This window comes from Pan troglodytes, chromosome 8, assembly GCF_028858775.2.
Source record: "Pan troglodytes isolate AG18354 chromosome 8, NHGRI_mPanTro3-v2.0_pri, whole genome shotgun sequence".
NCBI lineage: Eukaryota > Metazoa > Chordata > Mammalia > Primates > Hominidae > Pan > Pan troglodytes.
In genome coordinates, this window is record NC_072406.2 from 13,658,844 (window position 1) to 13,675,209 (window position 16,366).

Below are 16,366 nucleotides of genomic sequence, written 5' to 3' on the forward strand. Positions count from 1 at the left end.
TACTAACTCAATTTCTGCTTTCTGACCATAACCTTCTATGTATGCTACCCTTCAATCTCTCCAATTCCAACTAACCTGCATTGCTACCTCATGCAAACCTCTAGTCCATGAACCCATCTTCACTTCTCAACTAGACTTCAGCTTCAAGGACATGCTCATCCGTGTATTGCTGACTCTCGTGCATCCAATGCCACCAAACTCATGCTAATTCCCACCCAGAATGCACTTGATCTTTCAAGCATCTATAGCAGCACACAAAGAGACAATGTCTAGATCCAGTACAGACTTATGAATTCCAACCATAGGCCTTAACAAAGGCCAAAATCCATAAAAATTAATCATGTCGACCAACTCTAATGCTGGTGAGAAGTGAGTAAAATAAAGCTGGTAAAACAGCAGGCCTTCTCCTTGGCCTTGCTGTCAGAAGCCTATTAAACACCTCTTCCTCCTCAGTTAATCCCCCTTGCATTGTACTCCGTGTAGGGGACACCAGGTACACTACAGCACTTATCGCCCTCTGCGTCTTGCTAAGAGCTGCATGACAAGAGGGGAGACGGGCTGTGCAAGGATTGTGCTCACAGCAATCCAAAGTTCTTTATGCATAAGCTCTGTTCTCAGCTACATTTAAAATCCCCCACATAACTTGAAGGTCTGTTTTAGTATGTCAGACTGCACACATATCTGGCTTCCTATTAGATGAGGATTTTAATCCTTCAAATTATCTAGCATAGTGTCTACAACATAAATTCCTAGTAAAGAAATGACGTACCAAGGGTGGGTCAAGATAGCTGTGCGTTGCTGACCACGTCTGGGGAGTGATCAGGCTGTACAGGGGGAACTGCTGCTGGGGGCTGTACATGGGAGGGAAGTAGAACGACGTCGCGTAGCGCTGCTGGGCATACAGGCTCACGTCCAGGGGTCTAAATCCATTCTTTGGCAAAAATGTGTTTATAGCTATTGCCTTTGCTTTTATCCGTGCCTGTTTGAAAATATGTAAGTTTCTATTAGGATACTTAAGAACATCAATTTGCAAATAAACAAAGTATAACCAATGGTCTTGCTTACCTTAATTGGTTTTCCTTGAAAAGTTTTGACTTCTTCTCGAAGGTATTTGTAAGCCTAAGGGCAAAATTAAGTACAAAATTCCATTCGATTAACCTTATGAATAAGAGGCACCAATAGTTCACTCAATAGCTCAAATAGGGAAATATATAATTAAATTATGGTGAACAGAACCTAGAATAATGATTCTTGACACTCCCTGGGTCACAGATCCCTTAAAATAACCTCATAAGAGCTATGGAACGTGTACCCCAAATTCTCACAAACAAGATTTGTACACAATTTTGTAAGTATTAACAGATGCCATAGAAGTCTCCCAAAGACCACTGGCTAAGAACCTTGACCTGGTGGAAAATGATGAATACTGAGTTCCTAGTATTAATCCCAATTTCAGATTAGGAGAATGCAGTTCAGGAAATACCAGACAGGAAGGAAAAGGATTAGGATCATAACATCCAAAAGTCATTCTTGATATATCTCGTTCTTCTCCATGTTAATTCTACATTAAACCCCTATAAAACTGTGAAGGCCCTGCACCTGATTCAATATCATCCGACCACATTCGCCACATGGGCTGGCAGAGCTCACACTCCACTCCACAAAAATGGTTACTCTATCTTCCGTTCCCCTTTTCCCCCTCCATCCAATTAAAACCCATCTTTCAGGTTTCTGTGTTTTCTTTTCTGAACCCCACATACTGTTTATACCATTTAACACTTTATAATATGTGTGTTAGTTTCCTCACAAATAAGATGCTTCCCTTAAAGGCAGGAAAACTACTAACTCCTCACGCCTCCTTACAGAGCTTACTTCTCAATACCATTAAAAGCATCTTCCAAAATACAATGAAGTCTGCTGGGAGATGAAGATTAGGTTCAAATTTCCCCCCAAACACTTTGCAAATAGTAAAACTTCTCTGCCCAGATAGAAGAACAAAACTGATTTTCCTAGGTTGCTTAGCTTGTTGTCCTTAGAAAGTAAAATCACATGCTTTTTATATTGCTATAAAAATTGTCCATACAAATACACTCATTTAAGTTTCTACAACTTGATTTCCTCTGCAGATTATATTCAAACTTACCATCACAAGTAATCTCAATGCCCAAGTTTAGTCCCAACATGCACTAATAGTAAAAACTGGTAAACTATGCAATTCATAGGGTGATGGTGGAAAGAACTTACCTGTTGTGCATCAGCTTCTGTTTCAAATGTAATAAACCAATTATCATTATATGCAAATTCACAGTTTATAAATTTCGGTAAATTATCTCCTTTAAATAGTGCTTCTACTTCCTACAGGAAATAGAGATGTTAGAAATTAATTCTCAACAATGTCAGTTTTTGTCCTCACCAAAAATTTTTTTAACAAATGCATTCTCTTAAGGAACTATCCTTAAACAAACGTACCATGATGCCTAGTAAATCTCTCTTCCAAAAAGGATGAGGGTTCAGCAGGGCTTCCAGAATCAGAATCACAATGCCATAGAGAAAAGCAGTCACACAACTTACAGCTTCCCCTACTCTCAAGATACCATTAAGCTAGATTAATGTGAAAACTATCATATCATGTTCTGGGCTGATAACTGCACAACTTTTTAAAAAACAAACAAAAAAAGGCAATTTAAGAAAAAAATTTGCTTGGACTTTTGCTTCTGGCCATGATGGACTAGATTTACTCTCCCAGATGACTCAATTAAAAAACCAAAGACAAAATACATGAAGAACAGTTTCAGGCCCTGAACCCCAGCGTGAACACGAGTGTGATCCCTGAGAGGGACATGACCAGGGGAGTTGGCCTTCAGTGCCTGGGCCGCAGAGCCGGCAGGGTAAGGGTAAGCCTGCAGATGGCCTTCCCCACATCTTCAGCCTGGGAAACAACCGCCTGAGGGATGAGAGGGAACAAGCCCAGGGAAGGCTCACCAAGAGAGGAATGGTTTGTTTTCCCACCGGCCACAGTGGAAAACTCTCCTAAACCCACAGGATAGCAGGGACAGTGCTCAGAAGGGCACTGCTTCCACAGTGGGGAAAATGAGCCCTAGAGAAAAGGCTGCTCTGATTCCACCTAGAAAGTTGGTTCCAGGTAACTTCGCTGCATTTCAAAACAAAGCTCAAGAATATTTATTAGAATACAAAAATATTCAGTAAAGTAAAACTTAAAACTCCGAGCATCTCCTCAAAAATCACAAAGCATGCAAATAAATAGAAAATATGACCTATAATGCAAAAGATTAGACCTAAAAATGACAGCTACGATAGACTTAATACACATAACACATTTACTGCATATATATTCCATATCCCATAAAAGGTAAAGACTGAGCATATTAAATATATATGGAAGATTGTTTTCATTTTTTATTTTATTTTTTATTTTTATTTATTTATTTATTTTTTGAGACGGAGTCTCGCTCTTTCACCCAGGCCAGAGTTCAGTGGCGCTATCTCGGCTCACTGCAAGCTCTGCCTCCCGGGTTCACGCCATTCTCCTGCCTCAGCCTCCCAAGTAGCTGGGACTACAGGCACCCGCCACCGCGCCCGGCTAATTTTTTGTATTTTTAGTAGAGACGGGGTTTCACTGTGTTAGCCAGGATGGTCTCGATCTCCTGACCTCGTGATCCGCCCGCCTCAGCCTCCCAAAGTGCTGGGATTACAGGCATGAGCCACTGCGCCCGGCCAGATTTTTTTTAAAAGACCAAAATCAAACTTTACTGGAGATGAAAAATACAATGTCTGAAATTAAAACTACACTAAATAAGATTAACAGCTGGCTAGACACTTTCTGAAGAAAAGGACAAAAGGCAGAGGAAAACATTTAACAAAATAATGGCTCGATAAATTTCAGGTACGAGAAGTTTGAAAACTACACCAAAGCATATTGCAATCAACTTGCTTAAAACCAGTAGTAAAATCTTCACAGCAGCCAGAGAAAGACTTATTACATACAGAAGGATGGTGATAAAAACCACAGAAAACGTATACCAGAAGAGAGAGTATCTTTAAAACACAGAAAGGGAGGAAAAAACCCCATCAATCCAGAAATCTATATGCAGCAAAAATACCTTTCATAAATAAAGGTGAAATAAGATTTTCCCAAACATACTAAAGCTGAAAAAAATTCATCATCGGCAGACCTGTACAAGACATGCTAAAGGAATGTCCAGGCAGAAGGAAAGTCCAGATTGACATAAAGGAATGAGAAGGACTGTAAATGGCAAATACTGAATAAATATAAAACATGTTTTTCTTATTTTTAATCTCTTTTTAAAAGTGACTTGTTTAAAGCAAACATAACAACGATGTATTGTGAGGCTTATGACTATGTAGAATTAGAATGTGTGACAACAGCACAGGCTAGAAGTGGAGAATGGGAGAGCATGGCTGTAAATGGGAGAGCATGGCTGTAAGGTAAAGAGGCATGGTGCTCTGTGAATTACACGGACTCTAGTAAAGTTAGAGGGTCAGCTAAAAACCCTAAAGAAAGGGGGTCCAATATTTTGGCTTCCCTGGGACACAACGGAAGTAGAAGAATTGTCTTGGGCCACACATAAAATACACTAACACTAACGATAGCTGATGAGCTTTAAAAAACAAAAAAAGCCTCAAAATGTTTGAAGAAAGTTTACGCATTTGTGTTGAGCTGCATACAAAGCCGTCCTGGGCGGCATGCGGCCCACGGGCTGAAAAAGCATGCCCTAAAGCACCACTAAAAAACAGAAACAAAGAGTTATACCTAATATGCCAAAAAAGGAGATAAAAATACACATTTAATCCCAAACAAAAGGAGGGGAAAGGGAAAGAAAATAAAGAAGAGACAAAACAGAAAACAAACAGCAAGATGATAAATTTAAATTTAATCACATCATTACATCATTAACCTCTTAAATGTAGATGGGCTACACTCCCAATTAAAAGACAGAAATTGGGCCCGGTGCGGTGGCTCACGCCTGTAATCCCAGCACTTTGGGAGGCCGAGGAGGACGGATCACGAGGTCAAAAGATCAAGACCACCCTGGCCAACATTGTGAAACTCTGTCTCTACTAAAAGTACAAAATTAGCTTGGCATGGTGGCGCATGCCTGTAGTCCTAGCTACTCGGGAGGCTGAGGAAGGAGAACCACTTGAACCCGGGAGGCAGAGGTTGCAGTGAGCTGAGATCACACCACTGCACTCCAGCCTGGCAACAGAGCAAGATGCCACCTCAAAAAAAAAAAAAAAAAAAAAGACAGAAATTTTCAGATTGGATAAGAAAAGCAAGACCCAATTACACACTGCTCACAAGAAATCCACTTTAAATTTGAAAACACAAACGGGTTGGTTAAAAGAGGATAGAAAAGACATACCATACTAATGTCAATCAAGGAACGTGAGAGTGGCTATATTCATTCCAGATTCCAGAGGAAAAACAGCAACAAGGAAAAACAGGGCCATTCCATAAAAAATTACTAGCCAGGTACACCTCAAGAAGTACAAAAGGAATTTGACAACCAAATGAACTACAAAAACGGTTTCCAGGGATTCTAATGCCCTATGTTGTTGTCCCATCACTGGTAAATGCTTACTGGTTAAAAGATAAAACACATCAACGCAAAGTCATACTTGACTAACGGTAAATTAGGATTATGACTTTTAAAGTCAAACAATAATACTTTAAGGCCACTAGACTATCAGTCTACTAGTGGCAAGAATGGTTGACTCCTCTGCCTCTGGGAAAATCCTATTTTTAAGAAAATCAGAATCAGTATTTAAAATGTACTAATCACTGACAAGTACCTAGTGACATTTAAAGAATAATTTTCTGGAAACTCCTAGCCTACATTTCTAAGACCCAGTAGAAGGGCTCTATAATAATTATACAGAGTCCTTGGGAACTTATGTTCTTACGTGGATTGTTTTAGGCTACTTATTTTCCTTCCTTTTTTCCCCCAACTTTTAATTTATCAAAGAGTTTCCTTTAAACCTTTTCTCTTAAGACTTTCATTGCTCAAGTTTTACAAAAGACATAAGGTCAGCAGTTTTGAATAATATAAATACTCCAAAATCAATGTCTACTACTAAATGCAGAAAATTCTCCTTGGTTAAAGTTTTACAAACATTTCAAGTCTTAAAAATTAGGATCTATGTTTTAAATATTACTTTGAGTTAATACAGATGTCCAAATTAATCATAAGAAATATGCTGGTCCTCGGCCGGGCGCGGTGGCTCACACCTGTAATCCCAGCACTTTGGGAGGCCGTAATCCCAGCTACTCGGGAGGCTGAGGCAGGAGAAGCACTTGAACCTGGGAGGCGCAGGTTGCAGTGAGCCGAGATCGTGCCACTGCATGCCAGCCTGGGTGACAGAGCAAGACTCCGTCTCAAAAAAAAAAAAAAAAAAGAAAGCAAGAAATATGCTGGTCCTTCATATTCAGACCCTTAATAAAAACAGGAGGAAAAAATTATAATCCTAAATTGTTTTTTTCCACATACTACAATATAGAACTAGTAAAGACAGGCTAAGTGGAACAGAAGGTAAAACTTGCTAGAATAAGACCATACTTCTATGAGAGTAATAGAATTTCTTACGCTAGGCAGAGAGCTTTGTTGGAATCCTGGCCTTTCTCACATGCTAGGGTTGTTTTCCTTAAGAAACTCTCACACACACTAACCCACTCGGACTGAAAAGCCTGAACCGCAACGTCCATCTCCTCTGCAGAGAAGGTGTGTGAAAAGAGGTAGCATGAACGACGAGGCTGAAATCATGTGAGAGATGAGACCAACAACAAACCCAGGCTTCCTGTGTTCTGCGAGTCCCCAAAGCAGGCAGATTCCGTTTTCTGAGGTAGGATAAACTAAGTTGCCAGCACCTTCTACAAAGACTTTACCTCATGATCTCAAGGTGTGACCATCAGTGTGTTTACTACACAAAGCAACTCAGTTTAGGCATCTGGACAAACAGTAGATTTTATAGCAACACATAACAGTAAATGGCTTTTCATTACTTTTAAGCTATCAGATACTGTGGTTCCCTAAAATTACTGCCCAAGTCGGGTGGATTATGAGGTCAGGAGTTCCAGACCAGCCTGGCCAAGATGGTGAAACCCCGTCTCTACTAAACATAGAAAAATTAGCTGGGCGCAGTGACAGGCGCCTATAATCCCAGCTACTCGGGAGGCTGAGGCAGGAGAATTGCTTGAGCCTGGGAGATGGAGTTTGCAGTGAGCCGAGGTTGCGCCACTGCACTCCAGCCTGGGCAACAGAGCAAGACTCCATCTCAAAAAAAAAAAAAAAATTACTCCCCAAGTTACCAGTTCTCTTAAGAGTGGCCGTGCTGGCTTGGATCAGGCCACACTGGTGGCTCAGGGAGTTATTCACGATGCCCCTTTGTCATAGAAATACTTGTTTTGAAAAGTTTTTTATCACAAAAGTGCTCTTTTTCATTATTTATGGGTTTACTAATCTTATTTTTAAATAAATATTTAAATGTGTTATTTTTAATTTCTAAATATAGAAATGCATAAACCTTCACTATCTTATTATAAGGAGTCCTGAGATCAAAAGGTTTGGTTATCATTCCCTCCTAGTCTGTAACTCAGTGTGTGTAAATCCTGGGAAAACAGTGTTAATGTAAGTACTCAGTCTAAAAAACACACAGCCCAAAAAAACACAAAAGTAAAATAAAATCAAAACCAACATAGACCTTTGGGAAAATGTCCAAGTAACCTTCAGAGGAGAAATTACTTACTTCCACGGGGGTAGATTCAGATATTTCACGCAATATTACTATACAGCGATTTTGATTTGGCCTTACTTTTTCTCCCTTTTCATCCACTTGGACTAAAGGTAAAGCTACAAAGAGAAGAAAAATCAATGGTGAAACAAAAATATTAAAATATGATATGCCAGTGGAATGTGTTACATTATATTACTATATTACTAAATAAGCTAAAGAAACCTGCAAATGGGCAAAGTGTCAAAAATTTTGCTAGTCTAACACAATCCAAAGGTTTTAAACCAATCTCACGTTAGATTTTTCAAAACTCAGGAATATGGACATTTAAAATCCTGCAGGAGCCATAATGTATGTAACACTATGAAACAAAGGTTCTAAACAGCTCAAGCACTAACAGCAGATGAAAATACAGGGTTAACGGCTTTCTCCTTTCCACCAGTACCTAAAGTGAGATAATCTTGTCTCATAACTTGTTTCTATGTGCCCTTCCCTGGCTCCCTGATGATCATCCCTCACCTAACGGTCGTGCACTGTTTACATTAGGATGCTCATGTGACTGCAGTAATAGGCCTAATTTAGATTTCGCCAGTTTTTACATAAATTGGGTTTTGGCATCACATCTATGAAATTACGCAATGCGCAGATTCGAGTCACAGCAAGTAATGATCACAATTAGGGCTCAGAGGTGCCCACTGTCACAAAGACACAAATCACCAGCATCAGGATGAAAGTGGCAACATCATTACAGGTTCTATCAACAGGAAAAAGATAACAACGGAATATTATGAAAAAGTTCACACTAATACATTACATGAAACAGAAACATTCCTTAAAAGACATAAACCACCAAAGCTCACCCTACAAGAAAGGTAACTGGTGCATGACTGTAACTTAGTTTTTATATCTTAATCTGACAAAAGATCATCAAAGACTCGTATGCTGAAAACTGCAAAACACTGCCAAAAGAACATTTTAAAGACCTACATAAAGACATATTCTGTGCTTGTGGGTTGTAAAACTTAACACTGGTAGAATGCGTGAATTCTTCTCGAGTGAATTTATACAATCAATGCAATCCCAATAAAAACACCAACAGGACTTTTTGAAAAATTGTAATGATGATTCTAAAATTCATATAAAAATGCAAAACATTTAGAAGAGCCACAGCAAAGCTGGAGGTTCTGAACCTACTTTAAGACTCACTATAACGTTACAGTGATTAAGACACTGTAGTGTTAGCATCCAATCAGACAAGTAATCAAGGGAATAAAACACACGTTCCAGAGACCAACACCCATGTGCACAGGCAGTCAATACGACAAGGCCCCAGACACGTGGGGTGCTGCAACAGATGCACACAGGATCCATACCCCACACCATGTACAAACATCAGCACAAAATAGATGACAGACTCAAATGTTCAAATGTAAAACATAAAACTAATAAAAGGAAAACTATCATAACCTTGGACCAAGCAAAGATTTCTTAGGTACAACACCAAAAGCAAGATCTGTAACACGAAAAAAATTTACAAATTGGACTATATAAAAAATGTCTACTTCTGCTTCTCAAAAGACACTGGTAGAACAAAAAAAAAAACAGCTGTACACTTAGAGAGCATATTTGTAAATCACATGTAATACATATTTAAGTGTACACACATACATCATTGACAATGTGACCGTGGAGCAAAGGAGCATCTTTTCAACAAGTGCTGCTAAACCACTCGACATCCACATGCAGAAAATTAATCTAGGTGCAGACCTGGCACCACCATTCATAAAAATTAACCCCAAATGGATCATGGACCTAAGTGTAAAATGCAAAACCTTAAGTCCTAGAAAAAATAGGAGAAAATCTAGAAGACCTTGGGTCTGACAATAACTTCTTAGATACCACACTAAAGGCATGATCCATGAAAAAATTTCATTAAGATTTAAAACTTCTGCTTTGTGAAAGGCAGCGTCAACAGGATGAGAAGCCATTGACTGATGGAAAATAGTTGCAAAAGACACATCTGATAAAGGACTGTTAACATCAAAATGCACAAAAAACTTTAAAAATCAACAATAAGAAAATGAACAAGATTAAAAAATGGGCAGAAGACCTGGACAGACACTTCACAAAAGATTTACAGAGGGCGAATCTACATATGGAAAAACGCTTCACATCATATGTCATAGGGAATGCAAATTAAGACATCAATGAGATGTCACTGCATACCTGTCAGCACAGCAAAAATCACAAACAATGACACCACCAAATGCTGCCGAGGATGTGGAGCAAGAGGAACTCCCATTCACTGTCGATGGGAATGCAAAGTGGTACATCCACTTTGGGAGACACTTTGGTGGCTTCTTACAAAACAAATAATATTCTTAGCATATGATCTGGCCATTGTGCTCCTTGGTATTTATCCAAAGGAGCTAAAAAATTATGTCCACACAAAATCTGCATACAGATTTTTATAGCAACTTTACTCATAACTGCCAAAACTTGGAAGTAATCAAGATGCACTTCAGTGGGTAGATGGATAAGCAAACTGTGGGACATCCAGACAATGAACTATTATTCCACACTAAAAAGAAATGATCTATCAAGCCACGAAAAGACATGGAGGAACCTTCAACATATATTGCTAAGTGAAAGAAGCCAATCTGAAGAGGCTACATCCTATAGGATCCAACTCTAGGACATTCTGCAAAAGGCAAAACTACAGAGGCAGTAAAAAGATCAGTGGCTTCCAGTGACTGGGGGAGGCAGGGATGCACGGGTGGAGCTCAGAGGACGTTTAGGTCAGTAAAATTACCCTGTATGATACTGTAATGGTAGATAATGTCCCTATATGGTTGTCTGAACCCACAGAATATACAATACCAAGTGAGCCCTTATGTAAACTGTGGACTCCAGGTGACAATGATGTGTCAGTGTTGGTTTCATCAATTATAACAAATGTTCCTCTGCTGCGGAATGTTCATATGGGAAGAGGCCATGCATGTGTACAGGGGATATAATGGGAGATCTCTGTACTTTGCTTACAATTTTGCTGTGAATCTAAAACTGTTATAAAAAATAAAGTCTACTTCTAAAGAAAGGACTCAATTGTTAATAAAACTAATAAAGTATGTGTGGGACCTCTAAATAGACACTACTGCAAAGAAGAAAAAGGAAGGCAAATAAGCTCATTTAAAAAATGCTCAACTTCATTAATCATTAGAGAAATAGATGTTAAAGCCTCAACAAGATATCACTATATAGTTATTAGAAAACATAAAATTAACATGATTGCATACCAAGTGTCAGAAGGATATGGGGCAACTGGAGCTCTCATCCCTGCTGGTGGTGGCCAACCGTAAAATGGTCCAACCACTTTGGAAAACAGGCAGGTGGTTTCACAGTTACTCACACACCTAACCATATAATCCAGACATTCCACTTGTGGCTATTTACCCGAGAGAGTGGGAAGCACATGGTCACACGGAGACTTTTACACAAGTGTCCACAGCAATTTGTAGTGGTCAAAACCTGGCAATAACCTAAATGTCTACAACTGGTAGGTGCATAAACCAACTGGGAATATCCATTTGAGAGAATACTTCCCAGCAAAAAGAAGCAATCACCTACTAATCCAGTAAACAACAATAGTTATGCCAGACCAAAAGAAAGTGATATTGCATAATCGACTCCATTTACATCAAATTTGTAAACACTGCAAGCTAATCCGTAGTGACAGGAAGCAAATCAGTGGTTGCCTGGGGAGGGGGTAGAGGACGCTTGGCGGGGGTGGGCTGTGATGGCTGTTTGGTATCGTGATTGTGGTAGTTTCATGGGTGTATAAATATGTTAAAACTTACGAAATGTACACTTAGAATGCATAATTTATGGTATGTAAATTCTACCTCCATACAGGCAGGGGTGACACCCTCTGCACTTCATGCCTCGCCCAACTCACCTGCCCCCATGACGTGACACTGAATGATGAGCTTCAATCCCGTTCATGCTTTCACACCATCTCCGTGCTCCTCTGAACCCACAAAAATTCCTGTGCTTCAGCTTTACACACCCCCAAGCTTTATATACATGGTATCACCTTGCACAAATTTGGAAATATGCTTTTACAAACATTATAATTTTAAAATTTATTCTTGTTGGAATATGTAGGCCTAGCTCACTCTAACAGCTCTGGTACTCACTGTGTGTATATAACACAACGTATTTATTCTGGTGACAAATATTTTAGCATGTCTTTTTAATTAGCAGTTCAGTTATACGAAGGGTGAAAACAGCCCTTGACTCAGACATACTGGGACACGCACATTGTGTTTACTGTGACATTAAAAATAATCTGGAAATGTAACTTATGCAACTTAATACAAGAGCTGCACTATTCAAAGGAAAATCATTCAGACAATCTTGAGTTTAATTTGTAAAAAGATAAAATTAAATATTCATCAAATATCTGCTGTGTGTCTGAGTCTCTGCTAGGTATTTTGGGCACAAGATCTAAACATAAGATGAGGCCAGGCATGGTGGCTCACACCTGTAATCTCAGGACTTTGGGAGACTGAAGTGGGCAGATCACTTGAGGTCAGAAGTTTGAGACCAGCCCTGCCAATGTGGTAAAACCTCGTCTCTACTGAAAGTACAAAAAATTAGCTGGGCGTGGTGGTGCACGCTTGTAATGCCCAGCTACTTGGGAGGCTGAGGTAGGAGAATTGCTTCAACACAGGAGGCAGAGTTGCGGTGAGCTGAGATGACACCACTGCACTCCAGCCTTGGCGACAGAGTGAGATTCCATCTCAAAAATAAATAAATTCATTCGTCCATTCAACTTAATTTTTAAAAAAAGATGAGAACTTTGCTCCTGCGGACCTATTTATGACATTTTCATCCTCTTAAGAGCTACAATGAATGCAATAACTTGCTAACTATATTCTTGTCACATAGGTTCTTACAAAGGCATGTACATTTCTGTCCAAAAATCGAGTGAAAAAAGACAAAATGAGAAACTAAAGAGCTGAGTGCAAATGGATAAAAGGTAAGTCATAAAAAAGGCGGGAGGAGATGGGACGAAATAGGTGACAAGGCTGCCCTGGATCGCCTATGGGCAGGTGGGCTCTGTTAAGCAAGCACACAGAGCAATTTAATATCCTCATGGTTGGTGGAAACGACCCCTTGCCAGTAACAATCAACTGAGAAATCATCCCAGTGGGGCAGCAGCGTTTGCAAGGTCTGTCCGAAAAGGAATAACTAAACCTGAAACTCCTAATCATAACCAAAAAGACTTCAGAGTACAAACAGGGACAAGAATGCTGCTGGCCTTTCAAAGATGGGGCCCAATTCAGCTGGCACAGACAACAGCTTCTGTTCCGCATGATGACACCAGGGAGCACGGCGCCATCCTGGGAGACAGCAGTGCCGCTCTCAGAACTCACAGTCAATGGTAATTATGTTTGTCAGTTTTTTCACTGTCTCCAATAATTTAATAACCCATGCTATTTGTCTAAAAACAGAAAAACATAAAACTTTTATTTTATATTTGTGAAAAGAAAATCCAACTAAGTTCTCATGTAAGATGCTCACTTTTTTATACTACTGTAAAGTCAAATTCATACAAGAAAAAAAAAAACCTGCACAGACTGTCGTCAGTACAGATAAGCCAGGGACAACGTGAAAACCCTTCTATGTGAGTATAGGCAGTGGACTTAACTGAGACTTGAAGTCAGGCTTAGCAATGTCCAATCACTCAAAACTATGTAGGGGGCACCATCCGCACTTAATGCTTAAACACTGTTTGATGTTGCCAAACTTCAAAGAAACAACTTCACTCACAACATAATTTTTTTTTTTTTATGAGATGGAGTCTATCTCTGTCGCCAGGCTGGAGTGCAATGGCACAATCTCAGCTAACTGCAACCTCCGCCTCCTGGGTTCAAGCGATTTCCCTGCCTCAGCCTCTCAAGTACCTGGGATTACAAGCACACACCACCACGCCCAGCTAATTTTTTGTATTTTAGTGGAGACAGGGTTTCACCATGTTGGCCAAGACAGTCTCAATCTCCTGACCTCATGATCCGCCCAACTCGACCTCCAAAAGTGCTGGGATTACACGCGTAAGCCACCACACCTGGCCCACAACATAATTTTAAGAAAAATTGCAATAATTATTTCATCCGAACATAAACAGGAAGTTGCAATTTGAAAGAAAAACCTTTAGTGGCAAAACTGTAACTAAAGTGTATTTTACTTTAACTATAAATGTTATTTTTATTTTGTTTTTCATGAATGAAACAGCTATCTTTAAAATCCCCATTAACAAGATTCTTTTCTACTTCATATGTCCCAAAACTTGTTTGAGGTTTCATAATGGGTTCAACTGGCATTCCCAGGGACTATCAGGCGCTACTCCAGAATTATTGGACCTGGGCAGAAAGGAACGGAAGGCCAGAAAAGAATCTGATTCGCCATCAAGGACCTTAACGTTTGATGGCTATAGATTTAAAGGTTCACGCTGATAAGACAAATACTCTAAGGACAAGTATTATTAATTTAAAATTGTCGTTTACTTACATCTTAGCACTTCCACAATCAAGTCCACATCAGTGCTGAGCTTCTTGATGTGGTCGAGGTTAGCCACCGTTGTGATTGGCACATACTGGTCACTATCCATCTGTGATATAAGATACATGTCACTAGCAAGGTTCTCCCTGTTGAAAGAAAACAATCTCTTTTAATTAGTATTTCTTTAAAAGGAAGTTTCACCTACTGTAATTCCAGTTTCACAAGAGGCGTGAGTGTGGCATGGTATTGCTTGGGAGTTAAATCTCAGCCCAGGACCCATCTGTTATTTGCTGTCTCTCCAGCCTCAGGTACATTTTTTCAAAATCTCGGCCTTGGAGAGGCAGGGAGTGCAAAAGTAAAAGTATACTGTACTTTCTACAATCAAAATTCATGAGAAGATGGTTATTTTTAAATAAGATGTAATTATTTATAGCTGTCATTTTTGTCCTAAGAAGTATCTGAAGAATTTATTAAAAATGCATACAATTTTGTTAGGCCGGGCACGGTGGCTCACGCCTGGAATCCCAGCACTTTGGGGGGCCAAGGTAGGCAGATCATCTGGGTTCAGGAGTTTAAGACCAGCCTGACCAACATGATGAAACCCCATCTCTACTAAAAATACAAAAATTAGCCAGGCATGGTGGCGGGCACCTGTAATCCCAGCTACTCGGGAGGCTCAGGCAGGAGAATCGCTTGAACCCGAGAGGTGGAGGTTACAGTGAGCCAAGATCGCACCACTGCACTCTAGCCTGGGTGACAAGAGTGAAACTCTGACTCAAAAAAAAAAGAAAGAAAAAAAATTTAAAGTAAAGAAATCCAGCTCAATGAACAAGAAAGGAAAACATAAAAAGGCCAGGATAAGGTCATACCCAAAATTCCTCCTGTAGACTCTGGAACACTCACCAGAGGGCCTATATCCAGCCCTGGCTTCCTAGCAGCCAGAATTAAAAAGAAGGAAACAGTAACTTTACCCACAAAATCCAAAGGTGAGCCACAAATCATCAGCAGTTTGGGCCAAGATGAGCTATTTTCTGGTGTTTTGGCCAAAGATCAATGTTTCCTGTGAATTCTCAAGGCATCATGTAATGTAGTGAACAAGGCCCTAAGAAACATTTCAAAACTGAGCACAGTGCTGGGTTCCTGGGGCCTCTGCTCAGTGTCCCTCGGTGAAGGCCCATGACTGCCAATCAAACGGAGGCCATGCAGGAGGAGGCCCTGCTCCACCCTCATCTCGGCCATCTTCCAGGTGTAGCTGATTCTGGACCCATGGGGCTACAGATGGGTGTGAGTGGCAGAGAGCTCACACTTGTGCTCCACTAGGGCGTTCCACTGGTGCCCCTGCACCTTTTGCGTCTACCATGTCATGGTGCGGTATGCTCAGACTCCAAACGTGGAACAGCATGGGCATGGGGAGGAGGCCAGCAGAGCCCCTCACACCTCCACCTCATACACCCCACAAGCTTCAAGGAGCCCCTAGCAGACGCCTGTGTGGAATCCTCAGGGCTCCAGAGAAAACACCTGGAAAATCATCATCGACAGAAAACCTTATACACGGCCCATCGGTTGTTGTCATACTCAGAGAAATTACATCAAACCCAATCCCATCCTCCTTTATGTCCAGTTCTGCCATTGGAACCTTAAAGGTTTTACTAAGAAAAGGGTATTATTCAGGGGAAAGAAAAATGATTAAAAATGAGTGTTATATAAATAAAACAACTTGCTATCTCAGTGTCTGGTGTGCTTTCAGAAACAACGTGGCACACTTGTTCTCCAACTTCAGTGTGAGGAAGTCTGACTGGGCAGCACAGGGCGGGCGGGGCACTTTAGACGCATTCCAGACAGTGACCACCGGACCACTGGGGACCACAGACATGAAGGTTACGTTCCATGCTCAAATGTCAAAAGATTGTCATTACTCAATATTCCACGTCTTCATATACATATATATGGATATGAGTAGATACTCCTTCATAAAATATCACATTTGTATATACTTTAACTATTTGCACAATACTAGAAATATCAGGTACTAGAA

General features: G+C 40.2%; 1 protein-coding gene across 12 annotated transcripts in view; it reads right to left on the reverse strand.

Moving 5' to 3' along the window:
- LARP4B (La ribonucleoprotein 4B) overlaps positions 1-16,366 on the reverse strand; it is a 121,990-nt gene that overhangs the window by 19,185 nt on the left and 86,439 nt on the right. For 11 of the 12 annotated variants that reach the window (XM_016962531.4, XM_016962530.4, XM_063781285.1 and 8 more), the window contains 5 exons: positions 14,341-14,477; positions 7,783-7,886; positions 2,245-2,355; positions 1,066-1,119; positions 770-979 (listed from right to left, as the gene is read on the reverse strand). In XM_016962531.4, the coding sequence (XP_016818020.1) occupies positions 770-979; positions 1,066-1,119; positions 2,245-2,355; positions 7,783-7,886; positions 14,341-14,477 (616 nt within the window). Of the gene's footprint in view, positions 1-769; positions 980-1,065; positions 1,120-2,244; positions 2,356-7,782; positions 7,887-14,340; positions 14,478-14,536; positions 16,339-16,366 lie in introns of those variants that run through there. The other variant, XM_009457849.5, reaches the window with a different exon arrangement.